Source organism: Chlorocebus sabaeus, chromosome 20, assembly GCF_047675955.1.
Source record: "Chlorocebus sabaeus isolate Y175 chromosome 20, mChlSab1.0.hap1, whole genome shotgun sequence".
Classification (NCBI taxonomy): domain Eukaryota; kingdom Metazoa; phylum Chordata; class Mammalia; order Primates; family Cercopithecidae; genus Chlorocebus; species Chlorocebus sabaeus.
Window position 1 is genome coordinate 19,089,813 of NC_132923.1, and position 19,859 is coordinate 19,109,671.

The 19,859-nt window shown below is 35.7% G+C and overlaps 1 protein-coding gene and 1 long non-coding RNA gene across 2 annotated transcripts in view; both read right to left on the minus strand.

The window, feature by feature from the left end:
- Positions 1–316: 316 nt before the first annotated feature.
- Positions 317–19,859, minus strand: part of MAN1A2 (mannosidase alpha class 1A member 2) — a 168,659-nt gene continuing 149,116 nt past the window's right edge. The window contains exon 13 of the mRNA XM_007977411.3: positions 317–6,280. Within this exon, the coding sequence (XP_007975602.1) occupies positions 6,148–6,280 (133 nt within the window). The 3' untranslated portion in view covers positions 317–6,147. The remainder of the gene's footprint in view (positions 6,281–19,859) is intronic.
- Positions 11,010–16,747, minus strand: LOC140709476 (uncharacterized). The gene is made up of 2 exons (XR_012089970.1): positions 15,969–16,747; positions 11,010–15,502 (listed from the first exon to the last, which is right to left on the minus strand). It is a non-coding gene; the product is annotated as an uncharacterized lncRNA (long non-coding RNA).

A 19,859-nucleotide genomic window follows, 5' to 3' on the forward strand; every position in this document is an offset into this window, starting at 1 on the left:
AGGCAGTCTTTAAGCTTAATGATCTCAGAGGCTGGACTGGACTAGCTCTTAGAGATAACATTACAGTAATACTATAAGGTTGTCACATAAGTTATGGTTTGTTTTCTCAAAATAGTTGGAATAAAATACGACTCTCTAAGCGAGTTCTTCATCTTTCTGTAACATCAAGAATGTAAAGATTAGCTGATCCAGAAGAAAGACTCTCTGAACGAGAGACTGAAGGCCACCAGTTACTGTAAAAGCCAAAGTTGCTCTTCTGTACATAGGAAGAAACTAAACTGTCATCAGTGGGTAAAAATGAAGGCTAAACAAAGAATTTTCACTTAAAGAACATCTTTATTTGAACTTTAATATACAATATTACCTTTAATTTATAAAAATCACATACTAGAGGACATGACTGGAAATCAGTTCAGGAGCAGCCAGTGGGTACCAATTTAGGAGATTATACTTACCCCACTTATTAGTTTAAGAAAAAATTCTATCAATGAATTTGAGACCAGTGATATTGAAGGATGGCATTTCAACTTCCAAATGCAGTAATTAAAATTGAAGATATTTTATTTAATTCAGCAAAAACTTCTAAATTTTCTTTAAAAATATTTTTTTCCCAATGAAGAACTGAGCTTATCTTTATTATGTTTTCTGGTATACATCTTACAGTAGAATTTTGTAGAAATCAAATAGCCACAAGATATTTGCAATTGTCTAAAATCCTCTGCATATTAATATGTATGTGTATGGGTGTGTGTGTGTGAGTCCCCACACTTACATTCACACCAAGCTGAAGCAGCCTGATAGCATGTTGGACCTGGAAAGGCAGTTCATTTATAATGTGGAAGACAGACAGTAAGTCTCTGCTCCCTCTATCATTCTGAATACAGGCTTCCCCTCCTCTAAAATTTCCCAAGATAGTGAAATATATGACAAACTTCTTAAAGAAAAATCTATTATCTGTTAGCATGATTGGTGCACTGCAATGTATCTGCTAGTAATATGGTGTGTAATTTCACAAGCATTTTATGATTTCTGCAATTGTTAGGCTCAAACCAAGTTTGAAATGGATTAGCTGTTAAATAGTGGAAGTTTAAGGATGAGGTATGCTTTAGTTGAAAATGATGCATATAGACATTCTGAAATAATGCTACTGACTTGTAAAGGAATTGAGAGTTATGCAAGAGAAATGGATTCTCCTTTTGGATACACCTTTTCTCTGCACTCCTCAGACTCAGGCTATTCTAGAGGTAACAGGGGCAGTACCGTTCTGCAGTCTAAAAAAGGAATAGTGGCTGCCAAATAGCAAATGAGTCACATAACCCATTTTCTGTTGCTTAGAATTCTTCAGAAGTTTGCTTTCTGCAGCACAAAGATCAAACATTCTATCATATTCTTGTTGTAGAGCTCTAAGAGTACCCAAGAGGATGAATTTCTGCAGCTCCAGCAATCCAGAATCCTGGTCAATGAGGGTCAATGAGCATGAGAACTTGGAGAATATAGTATTTTGAGAATACACAGACCTTCATTTTACATAGAGAATCTGAAATTATGGCATTAAATGTCAAGGCAAAGATAATGGCGGATAGCATACCCATCTTCCCTTACCCCCATTCTGCCTCTTTCATTATAGTCAATCGTCCTGAAACCTGAACAGACTCCAGGAAGAGTGTATCTACTTTCAAGATAACAAAATAAATAGCTTTAGGCTATACAGGTACACACAATCATACATACGCACATCATTTTGATTTAAAAATGAATTACATAAATCAAAACAGAGAAAAGACGCAGATCAAAGGTTAGAGGGTCTAACACAAAATAAACTTGGGATCAGAGTCACTATGACCCATGGACCAAATCCAGCCCTCCATCTGCTTTTGTAAATAAAGTTTTCCTGGAATATAGCTACGCCCATTCTTTACATGGTATCTATACCTGTTTTCAACAATTCAACAGCAGAAATGAGTAATAAGAGAGACTGTATAGCTCCCATAGCCTAAAATATTATCTGGAAGCTTGCTGACCAGTTATAGATCAAAAAGAGCATGTCCATCATGCTCTGAATGAGCTAAAGTAACAGAAAATCATCTTTATTCATGTTCTTGAGCCAGAATAAATGGATTAAAATATCTCCGTATCATATATAGTTACTCTAAATTCTGCCTATTAGTGCAGCCAAAACCAGTTTCCAACTGTTAATTAACAAAAAGTATTAAAAATTTATCTGTGTATAATTGTATTTATATACATATATAGATCTTGATCATATATATATATAATAGAGAGAGAGAGGAAAACATAGGAGCTAGCCAATTTGAGTATAAGGAAACCTAAAGAAAAATAACTCAAAATATTACTACTAGGAACTGTTATTTGGAACTCTGAATATTTTAGTATATTTTTCTTTATATTTAACAGCATGGGACTATTAATAGGGCCCATACCACAGGAAAGACAATTTACAATTGCAAATTTTACCCATGAATTATGTGACAAAATCTTTTTGAATATAAAATAACCAGCATTTCTATAAAACACTGCTTTTTAATTATGCAATTAAAGTGATATAGCAAAATAAGAATGTTTTTATTTCTAAAGTAAATATTTAGTCAAAGTTGCATCAGAAATCAAGTATTTCTTTGACATTTTCAAGAGATTTTACTTATTAACTACAATTATAGTTGTTAGTATTATATAATAACACATTGTTTTAAAATATATTATAAACCTTTTCTTTTTCCTCTTTATATGAAATATAAAATTAAGAATTTTGTAACACGATTCATATTGGAAACGTTTAAAATGTTGTGAGCTACTCTCATACAGAAAATGCTGTGGAATCACATAAAACATTCTAATGATTGAAAGTGCCAGGCACAATGCTTGGCACATATTAGATACTTCATAAATGTTCGTTCACGCATTCTCTCATTTACTCATGCACTCATTAAAAAAACTCCAGGCTTAAGGAGAAACTGCATTATAATGAGAAAGGCAAACACAATCTTTTATCAACAAATTTGGAGTTTTGACAAAGACTTTGGCAATGGAGAGCGGAGAAGATGAGAGGATGATGATTAAGATTTCAAACTGCTTGGTTAAAATCTAGCAAGTATAGCCCTGAGTTGTCCTATATGACATCATAGAGGATCAGGGTCAATACTCCATAAAAAGAACGCATTTCCTTTCAATACCCAGGTTTCATTTTACATATAAACATCTGCTTGAAAGTCAGGAATACGTTGATGTTAGAGAGACATAAAATATGCAACCCACAAGAAAGTAAGAACCACCTGACTGGGGACTTATTTTTCGAGTTGAGACTTCTTTTTGGTTAGGGCCCCATTCTCTTGGTTTTAACAACTTAATACTGGTTGAATAATAATAATAATAATAATGATAATAAATCTGGTTTAACATAAAAAGTGTGATTCTAAAATGAAGAGAAATAAATGTAGAAGGAAGAAGAGTGTTCAAAATTTCTGTTTTTTCTATTATGCACCAACTGATCTATCTATTCTGCACATTTGTGCCAAAGGCACAAGGTAAGGTGTCAGCTCTTTGAAGAGGCACCTGGAAAGGACCATTTCTGGGCTTTTTGCAGAAGGTCTTATAAATGCAATGAATATTTAACCTGAGTATTAAGGTCTAAAAAATGCAAAGAGCTGTAAAAGACAGAAGAAAGGAAAGAACATTCTTGGAAGCTAAGCATTATATGGGATAAGAATTGATCCTGAAGGAAATAATTTAAAAATCTATAACAAAAATAAAACATGACACTGGCAAGTCATTTGTAGCTGACTTTAATTGCCTTTGGTATTCAGGAGATTTAAAAAAATGGAAGTAATTTTATAAGCTCTAGTCTTTCCATCACACAGAAGGTAGGGAGTGGTAAAGACGACCCTTCCATTGTCCCTGTCAAATTCTTTGTTTGTACCAGAACTGGCTCTGCTTGCATACTTCCCTGCCTTCTCTTAAGCTTCAGTCATCTGGGTAATACAAATAGAGCACTTGGGAGTAGGGGTTCTGTCTCCTCATTCCTTGAGAAGTTCCTGCGGAACCAAGAAGGTCCCTTTACTCTGCATTCTTCTAAACAAAGTGAAAGAGAATTCAGAGAGTTCATTGCCATCTGCACTGCCGCTCTGGGTCTTGGCCAACTCAAGTTTTTCACTTTTTCTCAGTGATTCATAAGTGGGCTTGTGCTACTTTTATGAGGAAGGCTAATGTTTTTTAGAACCAAATACTTTCCCTTTTCCCTTCTACAGTTACAGTAATATATATACCTTTCTCATTTAGAAATTTAAATGTTCAAGTAGTATAAGATATTACAATGTCAAAACATGTGCTATAATTTAACTCTCTTAAGGACTATTGTAACTGGCCCTGCATCTTTATTTTCTATGTATACTGAAAACTTTTGCAGTGGTTATCATTTACAGATCATCAGCAGAACTGTCAAAATTAATGATTTGTGGTGTAAGATGATCAACCTTAGAAAATATTATATTAATTAATTAAGTCTTTTCCCAACTTAAAAGCTAAGTTAAAAAGAAAAGCTATCAAACGAGAAAATAAGCCTTCAGAATTCCAAGGTGGGCTTCTTGTACGAACTTTGTTTCATGAAATCTTCAAATTCAGAGTAAATATTATACTAAACTGTTTCTAACTTTTATTAATGTCAATGGAAGATGTCTATATTAAATGAAAAGAGCAAAAAAGTATCTTGCACTGTCACATAAATTTAAGGACAGAAAATTTGTTAAGCACTAGATACTTATCTTATAGTTCCTGATAAAATTTAAGTTCTTTTTGCCGAAATATAAAGAACTAGTAGTTTATTTAAAAAGAAATATCAATGCAAAACCTACTGATAAAAGTCCCTTAGATGTATTCCAATTTTAGTGTAATAACACCACTCTTTTAACACTGAAAATTGTTCTGAAACTATTCTGATTTTTTGGAATTCTATAATATTCTTGGAGAAAATTAAAATACATAAAATATCTGTGAACAACTCACTCATCTGATGAGATTATAAATAAAAGATCCCCTATCCCTATTCCAGATAGAATATTTAAGAAAGTTTCACTGGGTTTGTTTTGCTTTAATAAGTTATAAAAGTAACTTATTTAGCTTATCAAGGCAAATTTAGAGCTGCCTAATAGTATAGTGAATTTTGCCAAGCCACATAAAAAAAGTTGTAAGTTGAGTGACTCTACTAACTTTATTATGAAATTAAAGTGAATAAAATTTACTTGGTAGATGTGTTGGTCTGGAAAAATAAAGTACCAACAAAACCGAGGATTGCTCTTAGAATAGGTTTCAAGGCAACAAACTGCGGCATCTTCCCACTTTCTGTCACGCTACTAACCATAGACTGAACTACACGCAAAAAATCCCAAACCCAGGCTCGTAAGTGGTGATTATGATAAACAGCAGTTTCGATGATTCCATATGAAGAAAAAGATTTGAGTATTCTTTGTGAGATCATGCCCCCAGAGAAAATTAAACTTAACCAAGAAATTTCAATGAAATAGATTGGGATTTGAAATGGTTGCCAGTCTGGTCATCCAATGGGGAACTTGAAAATTCAGATAGGGTTAGGTACTCCTACTTCTTTTTTGTCTTCTTGTTACTGATACAATTATACTATTCTTTCATTCTTGTTTATTTTAGTTCATTCCATTATTAAAATGGAGAAAAAGTGATAAGCAATATGTAAATATTTGATTTGAATGCTGCTCCACTGTAGGAGGAAACAAATATATAATTGGTTCCAAAGGCCATCTTGAACTCCTGCAAGGTGCTCTATATTCTTGGCTTGCTTTCAGGAAGTCTAGCCTCCAGACTTCAGGACTCTAAAAACAATACAGTAGAAACAGGCAACATTTCTCATGTGACCACCTCATTAACGATCAAAGCACATCCAGGTCTCTGTCCTACATATACCAGAACATGTTTTGGTCAGGTATAAAATGGAATAATTTCAAAGTTGATGTATCTACAAGTTGAAAAGTCTTAGGGGGAATAGTTTCACCCTGTCATGTTGACATAGAGGTCCAGGTTTTCAAAAGCCGCCTCTCCAAACTAATTTCTGTAATGGTCCATGTAAACAAAACACAGGTGAGAATGGTCCTTCTGGAACTGCTTTCATCGGACAGCAGGATTACCTGAAAGTGTGGTGTTGGCTAAATGTAACACAGGCAGAGGGTGAGCCTCTGTATTAAACACCCAGTGGTCTAAAGGTAAAAGGTCATCACCGGAGAAGAGCAGATACAAATATCTGAAAATAAAAAGGGGAGAAATGAGCTTCAGTTAGAATTCAACAAGAACATGAAGTGAGCTCACTTATAATGGCAGAGAAAACCAGCAACCTATTTTGAGCAGCTTTGATGAAAAACACCACAGAAATAAACCTCAGTCACCCAAATGATCTAAACACAAAGATAAGAGGTTTCAGAACAGTGTATAAGAAATCCAGTAAGATGAACAATTAGACCTGCTGAAATAAAACAGTTTAAAAAAAATTCCGGCCAGGCGTGGTGAAGAGGGCAGACACCTTTGTCTTGTTCCTAATCTTAAGAGTAACACATTCAATTTTTCAATATGATGTTAGCTGTAGGTTTTTCATATATGCCCTTATCAGGTTAAGAAGTTTCCTTCTATTCCTAGTTTGCTGAGAGTTTTTATCAGAAATGGGTGTTGGATTTTGCCAAAGACTTTTTCTGTGTCTACTGAGGTGGTCTTTTTTAGTTCATTGATTGATTTTCAAACATTAAATCAACCCTCCACACCTGGGATATACCCATTTAGTCATAACGTATTATCTATTTAATTTGTTGTTTGATTTGTCAAAATCTTGTTTAGTTCTATCTATGTTCAGGAGGAATATTTGTTCTGATGAGGACTCTGCTGTCATTCATTTTTTTTCTATAAGTTATTGGGGTACAGGTGGCATTTGGTTACATGAGTAAGTTCTTTACTGGTGATTTGAGAGATTTTGGTGCACTCATAACCTGAGCAGTACATACTGCCTCATATTTGTAGTCTTTTATCCCTCGCCATCCTCCCACTCTTCCCCCAAAGTCCCCAAAGTCCACTGCATCATTCTCATGCCTTTGTGTCCTCATAGCTTAGCTCCCACATATCAGTGAGAACATACGATGTTTGGTTTTTCCATTCCTGATTTACTTCACCTAAAATAATAGTTTCCAATCTCATCCAGGTCACTGCAAATGCTGTTAATTGGTTCCTTTTTATAGCCGAGTAGTATTCCATCATATAAATATACCAGTTTCTTTATCCACTCATTGATTAATGGGCATTTGGGCTGGTTCCATGATTTTGCAATTGTGAACTGTGCTGCTATAAACATGCGTGTACAAGTATCTTTTTTGTATAAAGACTTCTTTTCTTCTGGGTAGATACCCACTATGGGATTGCTGGATCAAATGGTAGTTCTACTTTTACAAGTTAAAAGATAGGTCTTTAAGGAATCTCCACACTGTTTTCCATAGTGGTTGTGCTAGTTTGCATTCCCACCAGTAGTGCAGAAGTGTTCCCTGATCACTGCATCCACGCCCACATATAGTATTTTTTGATTTTTTTGATTATGGCCATTCTTGCAGGTGTAAGGTGGTATCACAATGTGGTTTTGATTTGTATTTCCCTGATCATTAGTGATGTTGAGCATTTTTTCATGTTTGTGGGCCACTTGTACATCTTCTTCTGAGAACTGTATATTCATGTCCTTAGCCCACTTTCTGATGAAATTGTTTCTTACTGATTTGAGTTTGGTGCAGATTCTGGATATTAGTCCTCTGTCAGATGTATAGATTGTTAAGATTTTGTCCCGCTCTGTGGGTTGTCTGTTTACTCTGCTGGCTATTCCTTTTGCCGTGCAAAAGCTCTTTAGTTTAATTAAGTCCTAGCTATTTATATTTATTTTTGTTGCATTCGCTTTTGGGTTCTTGGTCATCAAATCCTTGCCTAAGTCAATGTCTAGAAGGGTTTTTCCAATGTTATCTTCTAGAATTTTTATCGTTTCAGGTGTGAAAGTCCTTAATCCATCTTGAGTTGATTTTTGTATAAAGTGAGAGATGAAGATCCAGTTTCGTTCTTCTACATGTGGCTAGCCAATTATTACAGCATCATTTGTTGAAAAGATATCTTTTCCCCACTTTATGTTTTTGTTTGCTTTATCAAAGATCAGTTGGCTGTAACTATTTGGCTTTATTTCTGGTCTGTTCTGTTCCATTGGTCTACGTGCCTATTTTTATACCAGTACCATGCTGTTTTGGTGACTATGGCCTGAGGTATAGTCTGAAAGCAGGTAGTGTGATGCCTCCAGATTTGTTATTTTTGCTTAGTCTTGCTTTGTCTATGTGGGCTCTTTTTTGGTTCTATATGAATTTTAGGATGTTTTTTCTAGTTCTGTGAAGAATGATGGTGGTATTTTGATGGGAATTGCATTGAATTTGTAGATTGCTTTTGGCAGTATGGTCATTTTCACAATATTCATTATACCCATCCATGAGCATGGGATATGTTTCCATCTGTTTGGGTTGTCTATGACTTCTCTCAGCATGTTTTGTAGTTTTCCTTGTAAAAGTATTTTGCCTCCTTGGTTAGGTATATTCCTGTTTTATTTTATTTCATTTTTTGCAGCTATTGTAAAGGGGGCTGAGTTCTTGATTTGATTCTCCACTTGGTCACTATTGTTGTATAGAAGAGCTACTGATTTGTGTACATTAATTTTGTATCTGGAAACTTTGCTGAATTATTTTATCAGTTCTAGGAGCTTTTTCTGGAGGAGTCTTTAGGGTTTTCAAGGTAAATGATCATATCATCAGCAAACAGTGACAGTTTGACTTCCTCTTTATCGATTTATATGCCCTTTCTTTCTCTTGTCTGATTGCTCTGGCTAAGACTCCCAGAACTATGTTGAAGAGGAGTGGTGAGAGTGGGCATCCTTGTCTTGTTCCAGTTCTCAGAGGGAATGCTTTTCAACTTTTCCCCATTCAGTATTATGTTTGCTGTGGGTCTGTCACAGATGGCTTTTATTACATTGAGGTATGTCCCTTGTATGCCGATTTTGCTGAGAGTTTTAATCATAAAGGGATGCTGGATTTTGCCAAATGCTGAATCTACTGAGATGATCATGTGATTTTTAGTTCTGTTTACGTAGGGTATCACATTTATTGACTTGCATATGTTAAACCATCCCTGCATCCCTTGTATGAAACCCACTTGATCATGACAGATTATCTTTCTGATATGTTGTTGGATTCCATTAGCTAGTATTTTGTAAAGGATTTTGGCATCTAGGTTCATCAAGAATATCAGTCTGTAGTTTTCTTTTTTGGATATGTCCTTTCCTGGTTTTGCTATTAGGGTGATGCTGGCTTCATAGAATGAATTAGGGAGGGTTACTTCTTCCTCTACAATAGTGTCAAAGGATTGGTACCAATTCTTCTTTGAATGTCTGATATAATTCTGCTGTGAATCCATCTGTTCCTGGACTTTTTTTTGTTGGTAATTTAAAAATTACCATTGCAATCTTGCTGCTTCTCTATTGGTCAGTTCAGGGTATCTAATTCTTCCTGATTTAAGCTAGGAGGGTTGTATTTTTCCATGAATTTATCCACCTCTTCTAGGTGTTCTAGTTTATTTATTTATTTATTTATTTATTATTATTATACTTTAAGTTGTAGGGTACATGTGCACAACGTGCAGGTTTGTTACATATGTATACTTGTGCCATGTTGGTGTGCTGCACCCATCAACTCGTCATTTACATCAGGTATAACTCCCAATGCAATCCCTCCCCCCTCCCCACTCCCCATGATAGGCCCCGGTGTGTGATGTTCCCCTTCCCGAGTCCAAGTGATCTCATTGTTCAGTTCCCACCTATGAGTGAGAACATGCGGTGTTTGGTTTTCTGTTCTTGTGATAGTTTGCTAAGAATGATGGTTTCCAGCTGCATCCATGTCCCTACAAAGGACACAAACTCATCCTTTTTTATGGCTGCATAGTATTCCATGGTGTATATGTGCCACATTTTCTTAATCCAATCTGTCACTGATGGACATTTGGGTTGATTCCAAGTCTTTGCTATTGTGAATAGTGCCGCAATAAACATACGTGTGCATGTGTCTTTATAGCAGCATAATTTATAATCCTTTGGGTATATACCCAGTAATGGGATGGCTGGGTCATATGGTACATCTAGTTCTAGATCCTTGAGGAATCGCCATACTGTTTTCCATAATGGTTGAACTAGTTTACAATCCCACCAACAGTGTAAAAGTGTTCCTATTTCTCCACATCCTCTCCAGCACCTGTTGTTTCCTGACTTTTGAATGATCGCCATTCTAACTGGTGTGTTTTTTGAAAAGATCAACAAAATTGACAGACCACTAGCAAGACTAATAAAGAAGAAAAGAGAGAAGAATCAAATCGACACAATTAAAAATGATAAAGGGGTATCACCACCGACCCCACAGAAATACAAACTACCATCAGACAATACTATAAACACCTCTACGCAAATAAACTGGAAAATCTAGAAGAAATGGATAATTTCCTGGACACTTACACTCTTCCAAGACTAAACCAGGAAGAAGTTGAATCCCTGAATAGACCAATAGCAGGCTCTGAAATTGAGGCAATAATTAATAGCCTACCAACCAAAAAAGGTCCAGGACCAGATGGATTCACAGCTGAATTCTACCAGAGGTACAAGGAGGAGTTGGTACCATTCCTTCTCAAACTATTCCAATCAATAGAAAAAGAGGGAATCCTCCCTAACTCATTTTATGAGGCCAACATCATCCTGATAGGTGTTCTAGTTTATGTGTAAAGGTGTTCATAGCAGCCTTGAATAATGTTTTGTATTTCAGTGGTGTCAGTTGTAATATCTCCTGTTTTGTTTCTTAATGAGATTAACTGAATTTTCTTTCTTTTCTTGGTTAATCTTCTTCTCAAAGAACCAGCTTTTTGTTTCATTCATCTTTTGCATTTTTTTTTTTTGTTTCAATTTCATTTAGTTCTGCTCTGATCTTGATTATTTCCTTTCTTCTGCTAGGTTTGGGTTTGGTTTGTTCTTGTTTCTCTAGTTCTTTGAGGTGTGATCTTAGAATGTCAGTTAGCGCTCTTTCGGTCTTTCTGATGTAGGCATTTAGGGCTGTGAACTTTCCTCTTAGCACTGCCTTTGCTGTATCCCAGAGGTTTTGATAGGCTGTGTCATTACTGTCGTTCAATTTGAAGAATTTTTTAATTTCCATCTTGATTTCGTTTTTGACTCAATGCTCATTCAGGAGCAGGTTATTTAATTTCTATGTATTTGCATGGTTTTGAAGGTTCCTTTTGGAGTTGCTTTCCAGTTTAATTCCACTGTGGTCTGAGAGAAGGCTTGATATAATTTAAAATTTCTTAAACTTATTAAGGCTCGTTTTATGGCTTATCATATGGTCCATCTTGGAGAAAGTTCCACGTGCTGTTGAATAGAATGTGTATTCTGCAGTTGTTAGATGGAATGTTCTGTATATATCTGTTAAGTCTATTTATTCCAGGGTATAGCTTAAATCCATTGTTTCTTTGTTGACTTTCTGTCTTGTTGACCTGTCTAGTGCTGTCAGTGGAGTATTGAAGTCCCCTGTTATTGTTGTGTTGCTGTCTATCTGATTTCTTAGGTCTATCAGTAATTGTTTTATAAGTTTGGGAGCTCCAGTGTTAGGTGCATATATGTTTAGGACTGTGATATTTTCCTGTTGGACAAGACCTTTTATCATTATATAATGTCCCTCTGTCTCTTTTGACTGCTGTTGTTTTAAAGTTTAAAGTAACTGTCATTCTTTTTAAAAATTTTTCTTTACTTTTTTTTTTTAATCAATTTTACTTTCTTCTGCTAATATTTTTACAGAATGGTTTCACCTCATAAAAGATGTGGGTCATCCATAACATTTCATCATAAAAGAAAACATATACCATTCAAAATATACTACATCCCTTTCTGCTACCATGTTTTTATTAGTGAATATGTACTTATAAAAGGGATTTGAACAGTGATTTTCCAAGAAAAATGTGAAAAGTAAAAATAGTTTTATCTTTTCTCCAGTATTCATTGCCAAAGTATATGTGCTGCTAAATAACAAGTTTTCTTTTATCCTTAGATAGTTCATATTGGCACTTTTTGGGTTTTTTAAAATTATGCATATTCACTGGGTAATCAGATGGGCTTCTTTATAATAGGTTTTTGTCATGTTTTATAGTAAACTCTTGCTTTTTCAGAATTTGAAGTCAATCTTCAGCAGCAAATATTTTTATTTTTATGAAATTAATGAGCTGTCATGATATAAAGATCCTCTGCAAAATTACTTTAAGTCTTTCAATTTCCTATATTGAAGGTTTAAAATTTTGTGGTTTATTCTTGTTGCCATTTTTATATTTGCTCCTTTTTACCTAATTTGTCTTTCTCCTCTGGTTGCTTTAAATATTTTTTTTTCTTTACCCCTGGTTTTGATCAATTTGATTATAATGTGTCTTGGTGAAGTTTTCTTCATTCATGTTTCTTGTGCTTGGAGTTTGTTTAGCTTCTTGGATCTGTGGGTGTATAGTTTACATCAAGTTTGGAAAGATTTTTGCCATTATTTCTTTTAAAAAAGGGTTTTTTGGGGGGTCCACCTTGTGTCTTCTTTGAAGATTCTAATTTCATGTATTTTATGCCACTGTAAGTTGTCTCATAGCTCACTGATACCTATTTTTATAAGATTCTTATTTTTTGCTCTTGTTTTATTTTGGATAGTTTCATTGCTAAGTCTTCAAGTTCACTGATTTTTACTTCTGCAATGTCTAACATGCTAATAATCTCATCTGGTATATTTTTCAACTCAAACATTACAGTTTTCGTTTAGAGAAGTTTGATTTGGGTTTTTGTATCTTCTAGGTCTCTACTTAACTTTTTGAATAGAGGGAACACAGTTATCATAAATATTTTAATTGTCATTGTCTACTAATTCTAACATCTTTATCAGTTCTAAGTTGGTTTTATTTTTGTTATTGATCACATTGTACTGCCTCTTGGCATACATGGTAAACTTTGACTAGATGCTAGACATTATGGATTTTACATTGTTACGTGGTAGTTATTTTTATATTCCTTTATATAAATCTTCAGTTTTGTTCAGGGATGTAGTTATATCACTTAGAAACAGTTTGATCCTTTCAGGTCTTGCTTTCATTATTTGCTACATAGGTCCAAAGCAGCTGGTTATTCCCCACTATTCAGGCAGAACCTTCCTAAGTACTCACTCTACCCAATGCCACTTGAATTATGAATTTTTCCAGTTTGGTTGCTGGTAACAGGCACTGTTCCTGCAACCCTACATGGCCCTATGTGAGTGCCAGAAACTGCTGCCTTTAATCTTCTAGGATGATTATTTCCCTCACCTCAGGTAGGTTCTTCACATGCATGTGATGATCAGCACTCTGCTGAATGCTCCAGTGGGTTCCCCTGGTTAATTCTCTCTGCAGCTCTCTCCTTTCTGGTACTGTCCTGTGAATTCTAGCTATCTTAGTTTCCCCACACTCACAGCTTCATCTCCTTAGGGAGTGCGCTGGGCTTTGTCTCAAGTCCCCTCCCTGTACCATGTCCTGGAAACTCTATCAAGACCGGCAGCTGGGGCAATCACAGGGCTCACTTCATTTGTTTCCTATCTCTCAGAGATTACTGTCCTTCCTTGCCTCCTGTCTGGTGTTTCAAAACCATTGTTTCATATATATTTTGTCATTTATTTCAGGCAGAAGGGTAAATCTGGTTCCATCTTTAGAGAAAGCAGAAGTTCCACTCATCCATTTTGAGAGACTGTGTCAAACAATGTTCATGGAATCCCCTACCCTCATGTCTATTATTAATCCAACCCAAAAAGAACATTAGATGGTCCGGCAAGAACTTGCTTTTAGAAATCCTTTCCGATTCTTCAGTTCCTTTCTGTCTTCATACCATGACTTCCTAGAATTTTGTGAAAATGGACATTAAATACATCTATATTTTCTTCAGTACAACTGCATTTGTAGTAGTAATTTAACAAGTTACTTTTCTTCCTTTGGGGTTCTAGTTTCATCTTAGCTATAATTGTTTGCCTGGAATATAATTTGTTATTTGAAATTACTGCAAGAATCCAAATAAATTATATACCAAGGTACTATTTCAAATGTGATTTTGCAATCAATATTAATATTTTAGGAATAACGCAGGGAAACAGTGGGATAGGAGAAAGATAATTTTAAAGAAGGGAAAAGTTGGACTGAAGGGGTTAGAGGAGAGGAGGCTGGAGTTAAAGTATGACTGCTTTGCATTTTATCTTATAATTCCCTTTATAGCATACCATTGCTTTCCTTATTTTTTTTATTGTGGTAATAAACACATGACATAAAGTTTACAATCTTAACCATTTTTCAGCATATAGTTCAGTAGTGTTAAGTATATTCACGCTGTTCTTTGCAAAACTAAAACTAACTTCCATTCCCCTCCCCAAGTCCCTGGTAACCACCATTCTACTGTGCTTCCATAAATGTGACTATTTTAGAGACCTCATAGAAGTGGAATCACCCCATATTTGTCTTTTTATGTCTGACTTATTTCACTTAGCATAATGTCCTCAAGGGTCATCCATGCTGCTGCCCTGATTTTGATTCTAGAACTCTATTTCCTACTACTTCTCATAGTGAATGTACTTTAGTCGGTCTAGTTTCTTTAGCGTTTTTTTTAAAGGTTATTTTTTCAGGCTGAATCCTTCTTTTCACAAAGCTACTTTCTGTTTTACCTCACCTATTAACATCTTACTAATTCAGCATCATTTTAGTCTTTCTTCTTGATTACTCTAGCCTGCACCAAAATTCCCTTCTCTGAATTTCTAAAACATTTATTTTCTATTTAGCACCAAATACAGTTGTCCCTCAGTATCTATGGGGGATTGGTTCCAGAACCTCTTGCAGATACAAAAATCCTTGAATGCTCACCTTGATATCAAATGGTATCATATATTCATATAACCAATGCATATGTTCCCATATACTTTAAATCTATGTAAATAATTGCCATATTATATTGCCTAGGGAATAATGACAAGAAAAAGGTCTACACATGCTCAATACAGATGCAATGTTTAAAAAACTGTATCTTTAATCCATGGTTGCTTGAATCCATGAACCCATGGATATGGAGGGCCAACTGCATATACTTCGTACTTTTATTAAATTTGTCCATGCTTAAAGGTAAGAGATTTCTAAACTAGACTCCAAGTTCTTTCCGGGTGGAGTATATGTTTCATATACTTTAATTCTCAAATAACACAACTCTGAGAAAGCAGGTATTTAATAAGTACATATTGATTTGACTTAGCTTTTCTCCAGGAGTAAGTGCGCAGAAAACAGCAGAATAGGGGACTTGGTGTTACTCTTTTCATCCAGCTGGAAAAATAGTTCTCTCATGGTAGGAGGCTAACTTCAAGATCCAGTTACAGACAAGATAAAAGATAAACAAAAGGAAACAGTGGCTTTGTTTTTCAGTCTTCTCTCTTTTTTCCCCTCATCTGAGAATCCTCACCCTCAATGATCCCACTGATTCTCTCCCTCTCCAAAATATATTACTTAGCACTTTTGCTTAGAAATTAAAAAATTATACTACTACTGATGTTTTATGGACAAAGCCACTATCAGAGTTGTCTTTGAACTTACTTCAAAACCTTGCTCAGGGAATTTGCTTTAATAGTCTGATAGCTAGCTAACTATGCATTCATTTGCTTATACTGAGAATAACTTCATAAGCAAATGAAGATAACAGTAGCAATAAAAAAGAGAATTAAAACTATGAGAGGATATGACAATAACATTAGTACCAATACCTATTCTGGATAGTTTACTAGTTTTCCCCTCCCTTTGGCCCCCAATATTTTATAAAACTTTCTTACTTTTTTTTGAGATGGGAGTCTTGCTCTGTTGCCCAGGCTGGAGTGCAGTGGCACGATCTTGGCTCACTGCAACCTCTGCCTCCCAGGTTCAAGCGATTCTCCTGTCTCAGCCTCCTAAGTAGCTGAGATTACAGCCGTGCGCCACCATGCCCGGCTAATTTTTGTATTTTTAGTAGAGACGGGTTTTCACCATGTTGGCCAGGCTGGTCTCAAACTCCTGAACTCAGGTGATCTACCCAAAGTGCTGGGATTACAGGCATGAGCCACCACACCCAGCCTGTAAAACTTTCAAACATAGAAATATTGAAAGAATTTGACAGTGAAGTGCACATATACTTACCTCCTAGAGGTAAATTGGTATCACAAATTGGTATCAAGTTGGTATCACAAATCTATTACTCTATTCATTTACTACTAGCTTTCTTTACAATACTACAATACATTCCTTTAGAAAAAGTAGCTAAGTTAGCAAACCAAACTAAGAATCAAGAATAACTTGCTTAGTAAAATTGTTTGCAAAGGAAGAACTAGAAGACAATGACATTTTTTAAAAACCAGGACAAACTTAGGGCAATAAACTGCAGGCAACAATATTTACCTGAGTTTTGAGAGAAAAATTGTTGCCACAAATTTTAGCTCCTACATTTCTGATTTTCGAAGCACTAGATTAAAAACATTTAGAATTTTAATAAATAGCAAATTATTTAATAATATTTATTTATTTAATAACAGTAAATTAGATGAAATTACTTTTAATTTCAAATGAATTTGAAAATTACTGGAAAGAAAAAATTAAGAGCAAGATTAAGTGTAGTCAAATAGTAAACAATTTTTTTTCTGATTCCTTTCAAAAACATATGATTAATGGACCATCAAAAAGTGAAGGACAAATAAAATGTGGTATATCCAAACAAGAGCATTATACTCATTAATAGAAAGGAATGAACTATTGATAAATGCAACATGGATTAACCTAAAAAGTAGTATGCAATAAAAGCCAGACATAAATATTATTGTGGTAAAAGCCACGTAACGAAAAATTTACCAACCATTTTAAAGTGTACAGTTCAGTAGTGTTGAGTATATTCACATTGTTTACCTTGTAAAACTCAAACTCTATACCCCTTAAACAATGATTATCCTTTACCTCTTCCCTAATACTAAATGAATCAAATTATATTAAATTCTACAAGCAGCAACCTATAGTGACAGAAAGCAGATAAGAATTTGGGGGTGGGCAGAACTGACTGCCAAATTAGAATGGAAATGTTCCATGTATCAGCTAACGCTGATGTTTACCCAGGCTTAAACATTTGCCAAAATGCAATAAACTGTACACTTAACATATTTCAATAAAGCTGATTTAAAAAGTTTTTTTAAAAAAGACTAATGAGCAAGGATAGAAAAGGATAGCCTTATTGTGTGTTACTGCTACATAAGTAAAATTTGGGTTGTAGCTCCCTCTACTGTAGCAAAATAAATTGGCAAAGAAATTGGCAAGCATATTTCAAAGATTAAACTTTTGAAACTGGAAAAATGCTTATATTAAATAGGACAAGTGAAATTCACTCTGTGTGTTCTTACGCGTGCATGCACGTGCGTGTGTGTGTCCCAGTGCCTAATATTTAGATTGCACTGTGACAGGACATAGGAGGCACTTAAAAATGTGAAGACCACAGTTCTCGTCTTCCAGTATATCTATTTGAAGAGACTGAACTACAAAAATACAGCAGTTAAGCAAAGACTTGCCCGCCTGACTTTATGCTAGGTTCTCTGCCAGTACAGTTAATTTCTTAATCCCTAATTGCCTCCATAAATGTTTTACTGGGTCACAGATATCAGTGGTTCTCAAAGTGTCATTCCCCCAGAACAGCAGGATCAGCATCACCTGGGAACTTGTTAAAAATGCAAATTCTTAGGCCTCACTCTAGACCTATTAAGCAGAAACTCTGTCCAGAGCCCAGCATACCCCGTTTTAAGAGGCTTCCAGGTGATTCTGATACATGACGATTCTCAGGTTTGAGAACCACTTTTCTAGGTTACCAACTTTGTGTAACTTCTAACAACAGTTAGTTTGTACTGTTTCTGCTTTTCTCCTTTATGTGGGCACCTGAACCTTTGACTCTCTACTGAAAACAAATCCATAGCCCTGACATCCTCAGCTTTCACATTTTTCCTTGGGTCCCTTCTTCTTGCTTTATCAATTCTTTTACTCATTATCAGCTACCTCCTAACACTAAGTGAATTCTGAGATCAAGCTCTAAGCCTCAACCAGAAAATAAAGTAGGTCTATTATTCTCTTCTCTTTCTCCCTCCTACTCTTATTATATACAAGATCTTATAACATTGCTGGGGTTTTTTAGCTGTCTCCTTTGAAATCAAATGATTCAATCCTTTATTCAGCAAACATTTAATACTGAAATACATATTATATGTGTAGCCCTACTGTAGATACTGGGGATAAAACAATAACCCAAATATATAAAAATACTGTAAACTCTTCACATACTTTGTATTCTAATTGGGGAATGCTTACGAAAATTATGTGCTGTGTTGGAAGACAGGTGCTATGATGAAAAGTAAAGCAGGGAAAAATAAGAGGGAGTAAGAGAACAATTTGAAATTGTATAAAGGATGATCAAGTAATGCCCTAAACAGAACTGATAAAATGATATAATTAAAAACTAAAGAGTGATCAGAGTAAAGATGCAAATAGCCAACTTCTTTTCTTGCCTAACAGACTAAAAATTCATCAACAGGCCGGGCGCGGTGGCTCAAGCCTGTAATCCCAGCACTTTGGGAGGCCGAGACGGGCGGATCACGAGGTCAGGAGATCGAGACCATCCTGGCTAACACGGTGAAACCCAGTCTCTACTAAAAAATACAAAAAACTAGCCGGGCATGGTGGCGGCGCCTGTAGTCCCAGCTACTCGGGAGGCTGAGGCAGGAGAATGGCGTAAACCCGGGAGGCGGAGCTTGCAGTGAGCTGAGATCCGGCAACTGCACTCCAGCCTGGGTGACAGAGCCAGACTCCGTCTCAAAAAAAAAAAAAAAAAAAAAATTCATCAACAAACTCAATACCTATTTACTCAGTGCCTCATGTGCTAGGTGTTAGGGAGATCATAATAGTTAAAAGGAGGAGTCCCTACAGCTATGAAGCTTACATTCTACTGGAAGAAGATAGATTTAAAAAAAAAAAAAAAAAAACTAAGCTGAGCGTGATGACTCACACCTGTAATCCCAGCACTTTGGAGGCTAAGGCAGTAGGATTGCTTGAGCCGAGCACTTCAAGACCAACCTGGGCAACATAGCAAGACCCGCATTTCTACCAGACAAGAACAACACATACCTATGTCAGGTGGGGATATGGTTTGGTTCCGTGTCCCACCCAAATCTCATCTCGAATTGTAATCCCCATAATCCCCATATGTAGAGGGAGGGACATGGTGGGAGGTGACTAGATCATGGGGGTGGTTTCCCCCATATTGTTCTTGTGATAATGAGTGAGTTCTCATGAGAACTGATGGTTTTATAAGTGTTTGACAGTTCCTCCTTCACATGCTCTCTCTTTCCTGCCACCACGTAAGATATGTCTGCCTCCCCTTCTGCCACGATTTGTTTCCGGAGGCTTCCCCACTTATGCAGAACTGTGAGTCAATTAAACCTCTTTTCTTTATAAATTACCCAGTCTTGGGCAGTTCTTTATAGCAGTTTGAGAATGGACCAATACAGATGATGACAGTGTTACAAAGAAAAATAAAGGAGGACGAGGACAGAGAATAATGAAGTGTTCGGATAATACACATAGAGCATATTTTTACAGGCAGGCACTCAGAACAGCATAATTACAAGTTAGGGAGAGACTGAATGAAATTTTTAGGATATAAGTTC